Below are 18,520 nucleotides of genomic sequence, written 5' to 3' on the forward strand. Positions count from 1 at the left end.
CTGTAATATAGAATTTTTAAAGAAAACGTTTTATTTGATTTTCCTAATTTGGACCTTTCTGTGATGGAATCAGTTAGTTCAAGGGCAGGATCGTGCAAATCTATTGTATTCCTTTGCACTAAAAAGTCAACTTTGCAACATTTAATTGTAAAATGCTCTTCGTTTTGGCTACCTTCCATTTCCTGTGAAGTAAGTCCGTGTTTTCGGGGAGCAGAAGCAGCCGAGGCAGGCCATTAAGCCACTCGCTCCATCACGTTATGAAACATTGTAAAGGATCCGCTTTTCTTCGGGGCAGCGTTAAATCCGATCCCCTTGATGCGTGGGGAGAGGAAAGTGAATTAGAAATCGAGGGTGGGAGGCTGATTAACCCCCCCTCCTCTCTGTTTCAACCGAGACCAAAGTCGAGATGTAAAGAAAAGGAGGAGACAGAGAAAGAAGATATTTGAAAAGCTGCCACGAGTTCGCTGCCACACCGCCTCCTGCGTGGATTGAGCCGCGCTCTTTGTTATCCGCGGGCATGAATACTGAGTGGATGTAAAAGGGAGGAAAAAACCCAGGGAAGAAAAAAGAAAATAGTGGCACATGTCTGCATCTAACAGAAATACATAAACTGGACCTACAAATTGTCTATATGTAATGAACTTTAGGACAGTTTTGTGGGGAGGGGGTGTGTCAGAGCTATGATTTCTTTTTTTTATAGCTGATTCTGTGTTTGAGCTCTATATGTTTTTTTTTCTTTAATATTTGGTAAAAACTTTGACTATGTTGTATCACTGACAGGCACAATGGCACAAATAAAACTACATAACATGGAGTGACAAACAAGACGCCCCCTCCCCCACTACAAGCGCCTTTCAAACACGCACGCCTCTGCCTGCGCAGTTGGAGTGTTGGGGGTGCGGTCGGGTGGCACAGGTGTCCAGCCATCAACACACCCACACACACTGCAAACCCCTCTTTCAATGCGCACTCGGTTTCAATTATGACCACACTGAGGAGGCAAAGACGCACGGACACACGAAGAGAGTTTAAACAAAAAACAACCCAAAAAACAATCAAACTCCGTTTGGTATCATGTCAAATTTGCATGCATGCCTTATTATGTGGAAATCTGATTAAAAGTAACGATAGAATCATTATTTCGTTGATTGATGACGGAATTGTAAATTTAAAAACGCTATCTTTCAATGATATCAATCATTTTGTTTGGAGCTCCTCTTGTCATACACAGACCTGAATTCGGGCCTTCTTTCGTCACACTATAGGTAAAAAGAAGTCTCCTTTAGGGAGGGGGTAAAGGGGGTCAGGGAACTTTAACTCGGTGACAAAGCTTCATTTGCAGGTCAATGCGATGGCACACTCGCCTCTCCTCTCCATCCAGCTCGCCTTTGTTCCCTGTCGCCTGCGCCGGTGCCAGATGGTCATGGAAAATGCTAATTCTTCTTGGCCGATTTTCCTCTTTTCTATATTTAATTGCAGTCTTGGCGAGGCGTCCCGTTAATTGTGTGTGTTGTGAGATGAAAATGTGATTTACGTTTTTTTTCAACGCCAACATTTTATCTCAGTTGCTATTTGCCTGAAGTCTCAAAGCCAGACGCGTCAGACGGCTGCAGCCAAACTATTTGCCAGATCAGGCCCGGAAAGGAACAGCATTTAGAAGGATTAGTGACGCATTTTATCGAGGACAGACAGCATTTTATAGTTGATTCAAGAATTAAGAGACAGAAAAGCTACGCGCAGATGCCATCGTTTTAAGATGGATTTTAGATAGTCCTTTAAATCGATTAAACACTATTTTATTCGGTATGTGACACCTTAAACATTTTGGTTGTTTTTTTTAACGAATAGTCAGAAGATTTAGAAATATAAACGTTGTTTTGTTAAATGAAATTTCATTATCTGCCATTTTAAGAACTCAGTGATGTGTCTGAGTGCTCTGACAACAGCAAAAACAGATTACATGTTTCTGACTATACTGAGACAAATTAAACAGGAGTTAAAGGTCACATGGTGCACCAAAGGGCTCATGTGGCTGTTTCTGTCCATCCTCAGCAGCTGCATGCTTGGTTATATTCCTGGCCTGTTAATGAGGGCTGCATGTTAGCTGTCATCTCTTTCCTTTAAGTCCATCACACATGCAGCATGGCTAAATTAAGCAGTAACTGCAGGGATTTTAACCGCAAGGTCTTTGGACGGTGTGTTTATCCGAAGATTTAATATTTCAAACAGCAGTGCACCAGTTAAATTTAAGGCCTCATCTATGAGCTTTCCAGCAATGGCTCACAGCCAAAACCATTTTGAGTGAACGAATGTAATTTGAAGTTCTATTTATTGGAACAAATTTTATATAGTTGCACAGCTGTGGAGACAAATAAAGGAAGATGACCCCTTTAACTCGAAAGGAAGACTTGAGCCCTTGAATGTGTCCAGTCTCCATCAGAGAAAGGACTTCATTAAAGTAACACATGAACAGCTGTTGTCTTTAACATGTAAACTATTGTGAATTTAAAACTACACTGAATGGCTCCACAGCTCCCCGTGGGCATATGGGCCTTAATTAGCTGGATATAGCCATAGATTAATTATAATATTTTTTTCGCCCATGCGTATCAATAGAGAAGCCAGACAAAGTGTCTTTTGTTCCACGATGCAGGGCATTCTGTGGCTGACTGAATGGGTCTTGGCTATGTCTACATGGATTTGCCATATGGCAACAAAAAGGAAAGAATAGAGCCGGAGAGCGCTTTGTGTTGGAAATCAGAACAAGCCCGTCAGAGATTATAGCTGTATAGAGCTGACAAAGTCACTCTGGCCATCAAAAGTCTCCATTTTCATCAAAACAGTAATGTCAGACAGTCAGAGGAGCTCGGAAGGGTTGGAAAAAAAGCCTGATAGAGACATTATGAAATGCGCATTTGTTTTTTGCGCACTGACGCACAGAGCAGCCGCTTTGACGCAGGCCGCTGCTGCATTTGGCTTCTTTCAATTAAGGGTAAACTTACAACTATGACCTCCTCAATGGATTGTTTCAATGGACGACAATTACAAAGAGTAGTAGTTTTCTTTTTCCAGGTCTGGCAGGTGGCCTCCACGCCCGGTGTATCCACGGTGGAGTAAACAGTGTGTGAGTGGGTCTTTAGAGGGCTTGTTGAGTGCGTGTGAATGTGGGGGTGTCTTCGTGGCTCACAAAGCGGGGATCCAAAGGCAGCTGCTGCTTCTTTAGAGGAGCGAAAGGGCCTTTAAATCCAAGCCTATATCCCGCAGCTGCCATGCTATCCATGGCTGCGGCTGCGCGTCTAAATGCGTCTTTCCCTCCCACCAGGTAAATAAACTGACAAAAAGCTTCAGGAAAATTGCCCTAATGGACATTACCTTCGTCTCCTGTTGAGAGCTTGTAAATAGCAGTGGTTAACAAAGCACTTCTGTTAAATTTAATCTTGTCTTGTCGTATAAAAATAACGTCCATCTTTCGATTCCGCTGACCTCAGAATGCAGAAAAGGCAAACACACACCAACAGACGAGTTTCACGTCTCAGTTTCAAGTTCAGTTTCAGTATCAACGGGGAAAAACGACATAAGGAAAACAAGCACAAAGGCAATTTGAAGGTAATAATTTTATTCCCATCTTTCGCAAGACATAATTATAGGGCACTTGTATAACACACAAAACGGCTCAGAAACACAAAGAAACCTATTTTATTTACGTGTGGGCTACTATGGGGAAGCTACATGATTGCAAAAATATCACAAAACAAAACGGAAACAATAAAATAAAATAAAAAAATATGCCGTCTGGCTAAATTAACAAATACGAAGCAACATAAATAAATTATAAGTTAAAATAGTCTTAAAAATATACATTAAGAGAAAAACAGAACAGAAATAAACATTTATAAGCTATTGTCTCTATAAAGCTGTACACTTTTGGCCAGTGTAGAATTTTATTTTATAAAGTAATTTAGGATTGCACAGATGTTAAAACATTTAACACTGTCGAGTGGCTGGATGCAAAAGCAACAATGAATGCTACATTTGTACTGGTTAGAAGTCATTCGCCGATATTTTTTTCGTTTCTTTCACTCCCCCACCCCCAAACCGTTCAGTCCTGAGAGTCTGCTCCGGTGTTCAGGCTGCGCTCCGCCAAGGCGCACCGAGCCGGCCGGTCGGTCGGGAACCTTCCTCTCCTTTTTACCTCCTCTCCGACATTCAAATATCGGGAGAAACGTCCGCCACGTTGATCTTTAAAACAATGCGCGGGGAAATAGTGCAAATCCACCTAAGAGAGCGAAAAAAAAAGAGCAGGGTGAGTCATCTGAGGCAGGTCCGAAGAAAGACGCGAGTCGGCTTTCTGAGGAAACAGGAGACGGAGCTCCAGCAGCAGGCGTCACCCTTGGCCAGCGCCTTTTCCCGCCACATCGTGACGCACATCCCCCTCCCCCAAACCACTGGAGTTACTACAGCTCGTACTATCACTACGACTACGATTTCACCACCACCATCTCTCCCCACCCCCTCCCAGATAAGGCTGTCTGCGCTCTTTGACTCAGCCTTAATCCTCACAACCGATGTCGTGAAAATAAAAACAGGCACACAAATGGCTATGAATAAACCCTCCTGGCCAAAGCAAAACGTGTAAGGTCTAAGAAGTCGCGATTTATACGAGCCATCAGTCATTAATCAAAGCGTTTTACGCGTTCAAAAATACATTTCAATACCTTCAACGAATCCTCTTCCGCGGTGTTTGTTCCACGGGGATTGAAGACTTGGTGTGATGGCAGGGGCTCATGTCACCGAATTTTCTATCAACGACCTTCTTTCGTTTCACGAAGAAGTCTGTGAAGGGGAAAAATAGTCAGGATACAGACATTCTGGTAAAGGAAGATTACGCACGGATGAGCGTGAGCGCAGGGGCCAGCCTCAGGGCCCCAAACGTCGACAGATTACGCTAAATATTGGACACATTGAAATGAGATTTTATTTACCGGTGATGTGCGCGTTGTCAGTAGATGCTGCCCGTTTGCGTCTGACACACGGAACCAGTTTGTGAGTCGATTTCCCTGAGTTGACTTTGTCCGAGCGGTTCTCCTGATTGACCTGGGTCGGGGAGACAGGGTTGCTGCTCTCGGGCATTGCCAGCCGCTCCTGTACATCCATAAGAGGTGTCTCTGGAGTCTCAGAGTCCGGAGATGGCATTTGTTTGACTGGAGTCGCCGGCACTCTGGTCCTGTCGACCTGTACGGAGTCCATATAAAACACCGGGGTGTTATCCACGGGGACCTCTTCCCATTTGTAATCCCCATCCAGTGGTGTGTTGCTCTCGAAATCAAAGTTCCATCTCTGCTGGTCCCGCTCGGAAATCTCCCGCAGCTTTGACTTCACCTCCCGGCTCAGCTCGTCATGATCAACCGGTCCGAAGAGGTTGCGACAGACACTTGTGCGTTTGTGGAGGGGAAAGGTCCTCCGGGCCACCAGCCTCTCCAGTGCGCTGTTGGATAACTGTACGTTGGACATCTCCAGATTCTTTCCAGTAACCCTCTGCAATGGCCAAATAAGATACTTTGTGGCTCCCTGATGAGCGACCTGATTGCCTTGTTGTTGTTTTGTTGCTGCCTCCGAAGTGTTGCTTCTCTTTCCCTCCTCTCGTCCGTCTCTCTCCTCCCCACTGCTCCGTTTAAATGTACCTTCGCATTGAGTTGTGGAGCATATAACCCACTAACGACTCATCAGTCAGAGAAGCCACTTCGGTCGTCCTTCTCATTGGTTGATCTAAGCCCGACCCTCTACAAAAACACGCACAACCCCCACCCTGATATCCCGCCGGCCCCTTGCGCCCATTTGGCTGTGCGCCGAGCAAAGCGCAGCGTTTTGATTTTTCTCCTGGTGTCAGCCCCTCTGGCAACACCGAACGGGTTCTCCTCACGTCAGAGTCAAACTATCGGATCGCTGTTTACGTTCATGAGCCGCTGGAGGCTCTGCAGCTTTGTTTTACCGGGTTCATAAGCGCCCTTTACGCAGTGTTGTGAGTTCTTCTTTCCGGGACTGTTTGCGTTCTGTTGCACTCACTGTGAGCAATTAAATCACCAAATCGAAACAGATTTTTTTCTAATTATAATATTAAGATGGGTGATGTTGATTTAATCCAATCCTCTTGTTGGACAACTTTCCCTCTAAATACAGATCAGCAGCTCATATCTTGTTTTTCTCCTGGGTTTTACGCTCGCGGAGCACCTTGGATTTACGCACAACGTGTGATCAAACTAAGCATCGGTAAATTATCATTATCATTCGCCCATGAAAAAGGATATACAGTAACGCAATTTCTCTGAGGATAAGAGCAAAGCACTGTTTTGTCAAAAGATGATCCTGCTGTAATCCAGATTAGCCAATCACAACCTTTACTTTTCATACAAAGACTGCCGTGGAGGGGTTTATCTTCAATTCAGACCTCTAAAAAACAAAGTATCAGTGTTTCACTCCATTTACGAAGTGTTTGGTTTCAAGAGTACTAGGGTGATAAATCACAGCAACCATGACACAGATTTGCTCGTGGGGGTTGGAGGGACATCAAACGTGACTGGTGGTTCTGCGTGATCAGACACGCATGTTTATGTGTACATTTCTAAATTTGTGTCGTGAAAGAATAGTATATTTAATAAAAAAAAGATTGATATATTTAATTTAAGTGTGTCTGTAGTCTGTTGCGCTTCTATCAAAACGTATCTATTTTGGAATTATGCATACACAACGACACCCAGTGTTTAAATATTGATACTACAGCAATAACTTTTAAACGACCAGCCGTTGATACTTCATATACGATACTTTTAATAATTCCTATATATCTGTGTATATATTCTTGCTGCTTTTATAAATAGAATTTAGATCATTGCGAATTAAACAGTGAAGCAGTGGGTGGGTCTGGACCACAAGACGCCTCGAACAGCCAGATGCGGGCCAAGGTAGATGCTCTTGCCTTTACACGTTCATTTCACCCCCCGGTCATTTCAGTGTCAAATGTTATATCATATCGTACCATGCGTTTAATACTAAAATCCAATATAGCTGAGGCCAGCTGTCAACTTAATAGTTTTCTGATTTTAAAGTTAGTTGCTGTTAATCTTGACAAGTAAAAACGCTGGCAAAATTAATGTGTGTCCAACGTAATGGTAATTGTATTTTTTTTACAATAAGCGTGTTGTACTGTGGTGGCCCCCTCTAGTGGACAACGATTATACAGTTTATTTTGAATATTAAATGTTAAATCAAAATAAGACAACAGAATTAATTACGTTTATTTAAGGTCACAATGACATTCACTTTAACATCATTACTTTCATTTGTAATCGATGAACATTACATTGGTGAATGGATTAGATTAGGATTAAATGATTCTGAACAGACAAATGTTCAGGGATAAAATGAAGCATTCAAATACCTCGAGGGCAAAATGCATGTTTAAAAAGGGGCTAAGCATAAACAGATCTGATGTTTGACATATCCTTAGTATGCTAGGGTCAAAGATGTCATAACATATATAAATATATGGATAGATAGATCATTTAGCATGAAGCCTGATTTTTCCCATGTGTTTGGAGGGGGACACTCATCCAAACATGGCCACTCACCTGGAAAACAACAATAGAAGCTTTATGATGTTATAGACCTGCTGCAGGCATCACCACATGGTGCCTTAAACAACAGAATAATGGTGTCATTTGATGAAACACACAGGTTGTGACACCTATAAAACTGTTTTGCTTCCTTTGAGATTGAAGGTCTGTCTTTTGACACACCCAGAGCGATTTCCTACATCTGTTATTTGTCAATTCTTCGTCTTTTCCCAGGATTGTTCTTGTTTATCTGCAGGATCACCACACCTTTTGTAATGTTTTTTTTCTTTTTCAATGAGCTCAACAATCCAATTACATTTGCTTTTATTGGAAAACAATTATTTGCAGATAAACCTGAACTGAAAATTACATTTTTTTTCTTCATCTCTGATCTCACAATTGCCGTATGCTGTTGATTTTTAGGACAACCTCATATAAAACTCAGGAATCAAAAGAGTGGTCTTTTTTTAACTGAAGTTTTATGCAGCAAAGCACTGTGTCAGAAACTTTTGCCATGGTTATAATCCTTCCCTTCATAAACAATTTGAGAACAAAGTAAACATGTAGTACATGAAGTGTGCCTATCAGGTTTGTAAAGGAAAGAGATCATGTGAATGCCATGTCAGATTTATGACATTAACGTTTGTTTCAGCTTGATGCCAAATAACTTAAAATAATGCAAGCGAGTTTTTCTTTCCCGTCGCACTACTTTAGATTTTACTTTGAGGGAATAACTTCTGAAAGATCAGTCTTTTAAGGGTTAATAGAGTTATATTGTGAGATATTGGATGCCATTTTTAAAAGACTAAAAGGAAGATATACGTTTCTCTGTTTCTTTAAAAAATATATTAGTTTGTACTGAACGGAAGTGACGACATATCAGCGCGTGTTGTTTTGTTTAATAGAAGAATGAGCAAGCTTTTGAAACTTTTAAATATAACGTTAAAGCATAAAGTGCATTTATGTTGTATGTGCGAGAATTTTAAATTTTGATCAGTTTATCACCTATGAAGGCACAAACAGGAGGTATTCACCAAAACTAGACGTTGCTGTACAAGATCGCCGCTGTATTACTTCCGATAAAAGATTCTTGTTTCAAAATAAAGGTTTCTGGTAGGAAAACCTTAAAAAAAGAGTTTTATTATGAAAGGGTTTAGTAGGATACAGTGATGTTGCTACTGTCAAATGACACTGAACACATTCCGCCGCTACTATGTCTGACGCATGATTGTTCGCTCTGGAGCTGAAACAGAATTACATTATCGATGGCGTGGACTGTTTTTGTGTTGTAACTGTGTTTGTGTCAACCTGCTGATGCTATGTGACCCATGTTGGCGCTAAATTGATTATTGCTAGGACAAGCCTGCTTTTCAGTGGTTGCACTAGTGATGTAGCGTTAGCATGTGCTTGCCTCATCCTTCAGACTTTAATCCTATCAAATTACCTGGTAAGTGTCGTTTTAAATGTAAGGAAACTTTCTCCTGTGCGCGTAAGGACTATTTCAAAGAGATTCCTCAGTGCGGAAAAAACGCTGCCTTGTGTCACGGAGCGATGGTTTGGATAAATGGGAACGTTTTATGTTAAATGTTAATGTTAAGACAAGGTCAAATTGTCAGAAGTAGCCTGCTGCAATTAGCTAACGCATTTAGTCAAAATGTTCGCTCCTCTTATAGATGAGCTAGCGTTAGCATCGCTTTAATTCCTTATTCCATAACCTGACAGAGTGGAATGGAAACAGTTAAAACACCCCTGTGACCACGCGTGTTGAGCAACAACCACGCTGTGTCGTTTTAGAAACCAGGTTTATACTCTTCTACATGTTTTTTTTTTTTTTTAATCGGACTCCACCAACATCAACAGTCCGTGTTTGTCAGGGTTTGTCTCCTTTCTATCGGGGCCACGTTAACGTAAGTTTCCTTCGACCACCGCAGGATGCTGACGGTCACTTGGGTGGGGCTGACGCGGATGACGGTAGACGGGAGCCGAGATAGATAAATCCAGCCGCACAGCACCGACTGACAGCACTCAGGGGTGGATGGCTGGGAAAGCCATGACCAAGCCCGAGTCGAAAAGAAGCAGCGTGGCCGCGATTAACGTCACCGGTAAATGCGCCACCGCCTTTTCCGCCGCCGAGCACGTCAACGACGGCCCAGTCGAGTCCGCGAGTAGCAACATGAGAGCCGGGGTGCTGAAGCAGAGCTCCAGGGAGAACCTGCACAGGAAAAACACGGAGTGCGAGGTCTACGACGACGGAACCAACACTTTCTTCTGGTGAGTGCCTCCCACTTGTGCAGGTACTGATATGTGAGGTGAGATCTACAGCTTTTATCAGAGTGTAAAAAATCTAGTCTGTGTTTTGGATGAGAGACTGGTAATAGATTGCATAATGGGTTTCAAGGACGTCTGAACACAAGCTGATGTGATCTACAAATACTGTAAAATTGTTTGAAATATCCGATTAATTCTACTATATTGTGTAAGATGAATCAAAGTCTTTCTCAACAAAATGCCATTGACTAAACACGTGCTTTTCATTGCATAGTCTATTCATGTGCAGAGTTTGTGCAATGGCATGTTCAATGTAAAGATATCTAAACAGTGCAGGTGACCTTTGTATACCGGTGTGCTAACATGCACATGTTGTAATGCAAGGGCATGAGGTCAGGCTTGAAAAGTGGCATTCTTCTGTGTGATCTGGCTCTGTCGTGACTCTTCAGCCCATTGCTCCAGGAATTGTGGCAGACCTGGCATCAATGGACACCTAAATATACTTGTTTCATTGTACCTCCCAAGTTTCCTGCAGTTTTGTGGGAGTTTCTACAGAACGTCTGCAACTAGTGTTGAGACCAGTTTGTGCTGTGTCTCAAAAAGGGTTAATGGGTAGAAATGTAACTAGGTTGTTGACTGGTAGGGTGATGTGTTGCTAGTATAGCCTTTTGTTTCTGTGAGAATAGAAGAGGATCCACGTTATTAAATGCAAAAATGTGATGGGGTAGCTCATATATTAAGCTAAAGCAGATGATGTAATGATAAATTGGTGTTATCAGGGAAGGATCATGGGATCTAGAACAAATAAAGGTTACTGCCGCCGACTGGACTATGTTACTGTCGGGATTGTTTTTTTCCTAAATTGTCCTGGTCTGAGCTGCTTTAGCCTCACTGTCAACAGTCTATTTCTGTTTGATCTAATTGTTCCTTGGATTGCCTTTAAGTGGGATCTGCCTTACCAGGCCGCTCAGCCCATCTGAGACTCAATGGCGTTCTAAGCTTTCCCTCAGGTGCACCAGGCTGATATTTCCGGTGTGTCATTTCATTCCCACTGGTGTCTTGTTGTTGTCAAGACAGGGAGTTGTGAAACTCTCCTCTAGATCTCCTGCCAAACAGGTTAGAGGAGCTGGAACTGGAAATTCTGTGACTGAGCCGTCAGGTTGGTTCCCGGGCAAGCTGATGCTGATTCAGCTGAGAATGCAATTAGCATACAATGCCAATTATTCCCTAACTTTAATGTTTCAAATGTCCTTACCAGATCCTTAAAAGGCTGTTGTTTTAGCAAATGGAGTAGTGTCACATCTAAAACTTCATTAGAAAAGCTTTGATTTAATGTTGCTATCCCAGTCTCTCACACTAGTGGTGGATCTTTTGGGTCAGGTTTGCCCGTTTTCCTCATTACTTAAAAATGAGTTGTGTGTGTACTGATCCTGCTCTGTTGGGGGGAAGGTTTCAGATTAAATTCAGTAGCTGAATTAGTTATGTTGAAGTAATTCCTTGTGTTTTATATTCAATTCCGGGGACTTTAGAAGACACTCGGTATTATATGCTGGTGAAATTGAAGATTTTTACCACATCTTTGCCTTTTGAAGCAAGATAAAATTCTCTGATATGATCAAGGGTCGCTACAAACTTAGAGCGTGGGCATATCAAAAAGAAGATAACCAAACAGAATCTTTGAGTAATTGATTTTATCCTGCATTTCTGTTTTTGTAATAAAAGCCGCCTTTCAAATGTCTTCCTTCTGTGCGATTTTGTTCATGTGGGATGTCGTACCAACCCATCCTTGGATTAAATCATGGTGTGTTATTGCACTTTCAGATGTTCAAAACTCCAGTGGCTTTTACTACATTTTGGGGTTTTATTAGGTGAATGCTACGATCTTTATGTTGTTCATTCTCTGCAGGCGGGCACACACGTTGACGGTGTTGTTCATTCTGACCTGTGCTCTGGTCTACGTCACGCTGTTGGAAGAGACCCCGCAGGACACAACATATAACACCAAAAGGTCAGTAAGCACTCGTAGGCTGCAGAACTGCAATTGCAAATTTGTTGAATCTCTTCAGGCTCCTAGCTCCATTTTCATTGATCTTATTACACGCAGAACAACGGCATGCCTTTATTTTTTTAGTTTTAGTTCTTACTACTACTTATTACTTCACTTGTCTAGTAAAATGTTGTATAAATGAGGCCAGGGAGTGCTGTGTGCTCATGTTGGTGTTTGTGAGGTACAGTTGGGCAGGTCTTAGCAGGATTTGCTGAAGCTGGCAAAGTCTTCTTCGTCCTGGCGCCAAGTAGAAAGCTTTTAACCTAGCCAGAGGCTTTCTCCACATTACATAGTATCACTATCTGCATCCACAGTGTCTTTACATCACTTACACTGCTGTTCTGAACACTTTTGAATTAGGTGGGAGGGGGGGGGTCTTACTAATTCCTAGTGTCTGAAAATATAGAAATGAAAGCAAAGTAACGTAAATGTTATTGTCGCTGATGTGTTTCCATTGTTTTGATCCATGTTTACTTGCACAGAGATGACAGAAAACACATGGATTTGGACTTTTTTGATGGGTCAACTGAGCTAAAATGACTTCTGTTGATATTTGTGGTTGTGTAGGGGGATTGTGGCAAGCATCCTAGTGTTCCTCTGTTTTGGAGTAACCCAGGCCAAAGATGGACCCTTCACAAGACCACATCCAGGTAAGATCATCAGATTAGGATTTTTAGGTTTCCAAAAGAAAACTAAGAGTACATTACATTACTAATCCTTTAATATGAATTGAAAAGGAAACCTGACAGCATTAATTCTTGTTGAATCGCAACATCAGTTAAACGTTACACGGATAGGAAGTGATTCAAACCTGCTATTGAGGTCACACTGAATGCTGTGGCTCTGTCAGGTGGGGAGGCAAGAATTTGGGCAGTTGTTGCTTTTTCTTCCGACAATTGTGGCTGGGAAACAAGGGGCATTTGTTAGCGTTTGTGTACTGAGTGTGTGTCAACCTCCCTGACCTGCTCAACCAGACAGGTCGGTTGAGTTGCCAGGCACCTTGATGCAGTTCTGTTGGACTGTTTGTTTGAGCAAAAGACCCTGGACTGTGATTCAGCATTATCATCCACGTATCACTTCACGATTGCGTTAACAAGAAGAAGTAAATATAGTTGTAAGCCACTGCGCTAAATAAATGCATGTGACTGAAGTTACACTCTGTTCTGAGCGCCAACACAGCCGTTACTGTGGCACAAGAAAGCGTTCATTTTCTTTGCTGATTGTAGAAATAAATGTTTAACGTGTTTATTTTAAGACATTTTATTTTGACAGTGTCACTAATGCTGACTTTTCTCTCTCGGTAGCTTACTGGAGGTTTTGGCTTTGTGTCAGCGTCGTGTACGAGCTGTTCCTCATCTTTATCCTGTTCCAGGTTAGTGTGCTGATAAAGTCCTTCAATGGCCTGAAGTGCACGATCATGCACGATTCATGAAGACATTGTTTCTGTTCTGTCAAAGTCTCAGTATGTGTGAAGAAGTAAACAAGTGTTGTACACTCTGATCCAATCCAGACGGTGCACGATGGACGACAGTTCATGAAATACATTGACCCCAAGCTCGGGGTCGCCCTCCCAGAGCGTGACTATGGAGGAAACTGCCTCATATACGACCCAGGAAATGCCACCGACCCCTTCCACAATATCTGGGTGGGACAGTTGATCTTTTCCTTTCAGCTGGTTTGATGCTTCTAAGTCAACATATCTGAACTTGCCTTTTTGTCCATTCTTCCCTCTTTCACCCTTCATGCTCTCAGTCTTTATCACTCTTTTCTTTGGATTCCTCACTGCTTCAATGCACACGCTCACATTTTGGAGATTAATTAGGTCTTTAATCAAGTCCTGACATTTTTATTGGACCATTTTTTTTAAAACCTCTGGAACATTTTCTCAAAGTAGTTCACGCGAGAGCACAAATTTAATAAGTTACGGAAACTGTAGAATCGAGGAGCAACAGTGAAGGGACAAGTAGGTCAAGGGTCAGAGCCAGTCATGAGACTGGACTGATTTATTTGAACACATGACTTTTGACTGCAGGAAAAGCAACTGTTGCGTTTTTCCTGGTGAATGTCCAAATCTTTGTAATGAGTTTTTTTGTTTGTTTTTTTGAGTGCAACTTTGTTTTTTCGTCTACAGGATAAGATGGATGGTTTTGTTCCAGCTCATTTCCTCGGGTGGTATATCAAGGTTGGTCTCATTTAAGTATCATTCAAATATGGTTCAACACATCAGTACATATTAACCTGTTTGTAGGTGATTTCTTCACATGTCTCTCTCTCACACACACACACGCACACACACACACACACACACACACACACACACACACACACACACACACACCGAACTGAAACATCTTGAATTGCCTTCACTGGTATTTCGCTGACCTCCACCCTCTGCACTCCCTCTCCACCCACTCACTGTATTTGTTCCATTTTTCTCCTTTTCCCCCTCTCAGACACTGATGATCCGGGATTGGTGGATGTGCATGATAATCAGTGTCATGTTTGAGTTCCTGGAATACAGCCTTGAACACCAGTTACCCAACTTCTCAGAGTGCTGGTGGGATCATGTACGTCCAAAAGTTACTCTTGTGAATAAAGTTATTATGTTCAAATAATCACGTTTCCTCAAAACCAGCAGACTTATTTTAGTGCCATTGCAGCATAGTTGATGTGACGACAGGAGGGTTGGTCAAGGGTGCCCAGTCATGGCCCAGAATAGTTGTGGAAATAGTGAACAATGCTGCACAGCTACTGATAAAGAACAGTGTTGAGCAATGTCTTCCATTTGAGGAAGTCCTGCAATTTTGTCACATCCTGATACTGAGGGTCTATAAGTGCAGGAAGCTGTTTGATTTACGTTGGCAGTTTAGTTTGAGATGTTGGTAAACATGAAAAACCACTCCTCTCCCTCCAGTGGATCATGGATGTGTTGGTATGTAACGGCCTGGGCATCTACTGCGGTATGAAGACCCTGGCCTGGTTGTCAATGAAGCCCTACCAATGGCAGGGACTGTGGAACATTCCTACATACAAGTATGACTAAAACATCTACATAGATTCACCATATACAGTAAAAACAACTATAAAATCTCATTTCTATTTAAAAAGTTAGGCCTGTGTGGTTTTTAATGACATACGTAGGAACCAACATTAGCGTGTAAGATAAACGTCTATTTTCAGTATGACCCGAATCTCTGACGTCTTCCCTCAGGGGGAAGATTAAACGTATAGCATTCCAGTTCACTCCATACAGCTGGGTGAAGTTTGAGTGGAAGCCAGCATCAACTGTCCGCCGCTGGCTCGCCGTCTTAGGGATCATCTTTATGGTAAGAATGAGTGATCACGCTAACCATCCTAATGTGTTTAAAAGGATGCCCAAATAGGAATAGCATTTATTTATTTCCTCTCTTCGCAGTTCCTTCTGGCAGAGCTCAACACCTTCTACCTGAAGTTTGTGCTGTGGATGCCTCCAGAACACTACCTGGTGCTCCTACGGCTCGTCTTTTTCGTGAACGTCGGAGGCGTCGCCATGAGGGAAATCTACGACTTCATGGATGACCCGTGAGTTGTTGTTTGGGATATAAGTTGAACACATCTGCTGGTGGTGGTGGGGGGGCGGGTCACAGAATCAGCATGAGCAGCAGCTGTAGCAAACACAATCACCATTTTTCATCTGTCGCGCAGGAAGTTTTACAAGAAGTTTGGACAACAGGCGTGGCTGGTGGCTGCAATCACAGTGACTGAATTCCTCATCGTGGTCAAGTATGACCCCCACACCATCACGCTGCCAATCCCCTTCTTCATCATGCAGTGCTGGTTTTTAGGACTCATCCTCATCGTCTTCTGGACTGTGTGGCGGTTCTTTTTTCGGTAAGTGTTGATTTGAGGGAGCAGGGTGGGTCAGGGATCAGGACAGCAGAGTTAAGCGTAGGCATGCTACAGCATGTCATTAAGCTTTCATATTTCCCTTCTTGGGGCCTCCACCATCATCCCTCCCTCACCGGAGCGCAACAGTCTTTTTCGTTCTGTGATGGGGTGTTTTAATGGAGGGTTTTTGGTTTTGATTAGCACGTATCATCATATTTTCTTTTGTCAGTAGCGTCTCTGTCTTGTTTTCAGGGACATTACACTACGCTACAAAGAAACCCGCCGGCGTAAACAGGAAGTCCCTGGAGACCGTCCTCTGGGCAACGGCAACACAGTCACCCCTTCTGGGCGGAGCAAGCTGAACGGCAGCTCGGAGACAGTACGTCAGAGGAAGTCCTGAGAGAAGACTGAGTCCTAACTGGTTTGTTGGCAGCAGAGTGTAAGGGTTAATGGGGAAAATAGAAAGACTGAAGAATAATTGTGAGGGTCAGGACACACGTGTACATGGATCTGTGCCTACATGAATGGAATGAGTCATGAAAGAGGATTTTCACATGTGTTGTCTTAGGACTGCTGCAGGGAGTTAACGGGAGTTATAAGACTGGTGTTTAAAAAAAGAATAGAAGCTCAAACCATTGAGATGTATTCTGGTGGGGAAAATAAGTGGCCAGGGTTCAAAACATGACAATTGATTGACAGCTTGTGACAAAGCGAAATGAGAATCAGACGTTGTGGCTATCATAATGCTCGGGCCTTCATCCTTCAGTCACTCACACCGTTATGAAGCAGTGATACATTTTCAGCAGAATCTTGGGATTTTGGCCACATTATTGCCATGCAGCAGTTTAAAACGGATCTTAAGTTATTGGACACATCGGTGCTGGGTTAGTTGAAATGTCCACATCTTTGGCCATTCAGCGCTATGCATGTTTGAGGTTTTAGGGGCTACTGGTCAGGATGGTCTAAAGGTCCTCATCCATCCTTTTCATGCTGTATGAGAGATATTATCTGATTTTTGTGTGTACTTCAGGCTTCTTACAAGAACTTTGAGGATTCTTTGTCAGTCTGACAGATCCTTCTAGGTTTGTTCTTGAAAGAACTGAATCTATGTTCAACATATAAAAGATGTACTATATTCTAGGTATTGAACTACTGATAATGGAGATGAGATAATGAGAGCAGAGTATTGTTTTCAAGGGTGTATAAAAAGGTTCTTTTTGTAAAATGGGGAAAATTTGCAGCTTTGAGGTGAACACATCCATGACAATCACTGTTCCAGGAAGCTGTGCTCCCTGTATGAAGACATACATACTCACATACCACAGTGATCATGACCATGTTTCTGTCAGAGGAGTTCAATGTAAATACATCTGGGCTCAAGTGGCGTTTCATCAGGTAACAGCGACTACATCAAGTTAGGATTCCTTTCTTTGCCAAAATTTTTTTGTATTTAATTTCTTTTGCATTTAAACTGATTGGCTTAAAGTGGAAACACTGGCTCTTGAGGGGAAACTGTACTGGAAGTTCAGTGTTTCATTTGGGGGAAAAAGCACCAAACTTCTTCTGCACATGCAACAAACCAAAGCTTGATTCTGATTAAAGCCAGAGACGCCACCTAAAGTCTTCTGAGCTTCAAACACAGCCTTTTTTGTCTCATGGAAATTCCATTTCATTTCAATTTAAGTATGTATCCAAAGCCATGGGGACTGTTGCTCCATTGAAACCAAATAAGTTTGGAAATTAAGGAAAACTGTTATTAAGGAGGAATTAAATGAGGGAAACCTGTCTTTGGTCATTGTTGGGTAGAAGGTTGTATTTTCATTGTTTTGTTGTCAACACAAACCACTAATTAGATAATCAAGTCATTATTTTGGCAGGAAAAAAAGGTTCTGGACGTCAAGTGTCCATTAGTATTAGGTTTTGATCTATTAGGTCGTCAGAGAAGCAAGTGTGAATCATTTTTTTAAATATTTTGGTGGTTAATGTTGCAGGTTAGAAGGTATCTGTGGCTCTGTCTCCAGAATTTTCTGTTGCAGTCTTGGCCGATGTGTCTGTCGTGAATCTCTTGTGAATGTATAATCTGCCGCTCAGGAGGACGGCTGCTCAGAAACTGAGCTCAGTTCATGTCTCTGCTAACACTAAATGTTACTCACTGATAGACCGATGCCTTCAAGGGCATCTTTGAAATTGAAATCCCCAAAAATTAAATGGAAATGTCAAAGTCGGCACACTGCTTAAGTAATTAAAGAAACAAACTGTTCCTTTAAATATTTTGAGCGTTGTGTACCTATGCAATTACTTTAAATTAAAATTTAGTGGGTCTTGTATGTTTCTCCATGAATGTCTTAAGATGTGGGACAGGGATCCATTCAGGAACTAAACTATTTTTGGGGGGGGGAGAGGATTAGTCTGTGAATCCCCTTTTTCGATGTAATGTCAATTGTTGCCACATGAGGGCGACAATGTTCTCAGTGTCTTAAAACGATTTACATCTTGCTATAAAAGCCATTTTCCACCTGGATGGTGTAAATGTGAACGTGTGAAAAATCATTCAAAATGAAATGCTGCTGTACCATACAATTTTATAAATATTTCATTAAAATAAAGAGAAAGCCTGAATAAAATAAGATTTTCATATCCTAAAGAAAGAAGTAGCAAAAAGGGAATGCAGTCATAAAGCATCCCATCTTGCACCAACAAAAGGGTTTCATTGTGTTCATTACATAAG

General features: G+C 42.2%; 2 protein-coding genes across 2 annotated transcripts; one reads left to right on the forward strand and one right to left on the reverse strand.

The window, feature by feature from the left end:
• Positions 1 to 3,599: 3,599 nt before the first annotated feature.
• LOC130536660 (cyclin-dependent kinase inhibitor 1B-like) lies at positions 3,600 to 5,707 on the reverse strand. Its single transcript, XM_057052763.1, has 3 exons — positions 4,983 to 5,707; positions 4,716 to 4,833; positions 3,600 to 4,276 (listed from the first exon to the last, which is right to left on the reverse strand). Exons 1-2 carry the CDS (start codon positions 5,509 to 5,511, stop codon positions 4,718 to 4,720), a joined length of 645 nt encoding a protein of 214 aa, XP_056908743.1. The 5' UTR covers positions 5,512 to 5,707; the 3' UTR covers positions 3,600 to 4,276; positions 4,716 to 4,717.
• A 3,082-nt stretch (positions 5,708 to 8,789) lies between these two features.
• On the forward strand, positions 8,790 to 18,328 carry ptdss2 (phosphatidylserine synthase 2). The gene is made up of 13 exons (XM_057052896.1): positions 8,790 to 9,057; positions 9,542 to 9,881; positions 11,785 to 11,886; positions 12,493 to 12,575; positions 13,230 to 13,297; positions 13,436 to 13,570; positions 14,057 to 14,107; positions 14,379 to 14,492; positions 14,840 to 14,958; positions 15,137 to 15,251; positions 15,341 to 15,486; positions 15,610 to 15,795; positions 16,045 to 18,328. The coding sequence occupies exons 2-13, from the start codon at positions 9,646 to 9,648 to the stop codon at positions 16,190 to 16,192; spliced, it is 1,503 nt and encodes a 500-aa protein (XP_056908876.1). The 5' UTR covers positions 8,790 to 9,057; positions 9,542 to 9,645; the 3' UTR covers positions 16,193 to 18,328.
• Positions 18,329 to 18,520: the final 192 nt, after the last annotated feature.

The sequence above is a fragment of the Takifugu flavidus genome, chromosome 13, assembly GCF_003711565.1.
Source record: "Takifugu flavidus isolate HTHZ2018 chromosome 13, ASM371156v2, whole genome shotgun sequence".
NCBI lineage: Eukaryota > Metazoa > Chordata > Actinopteri > Tetraodontiformes > Tetraodontidae > Takifugu > Takifugu flavidus.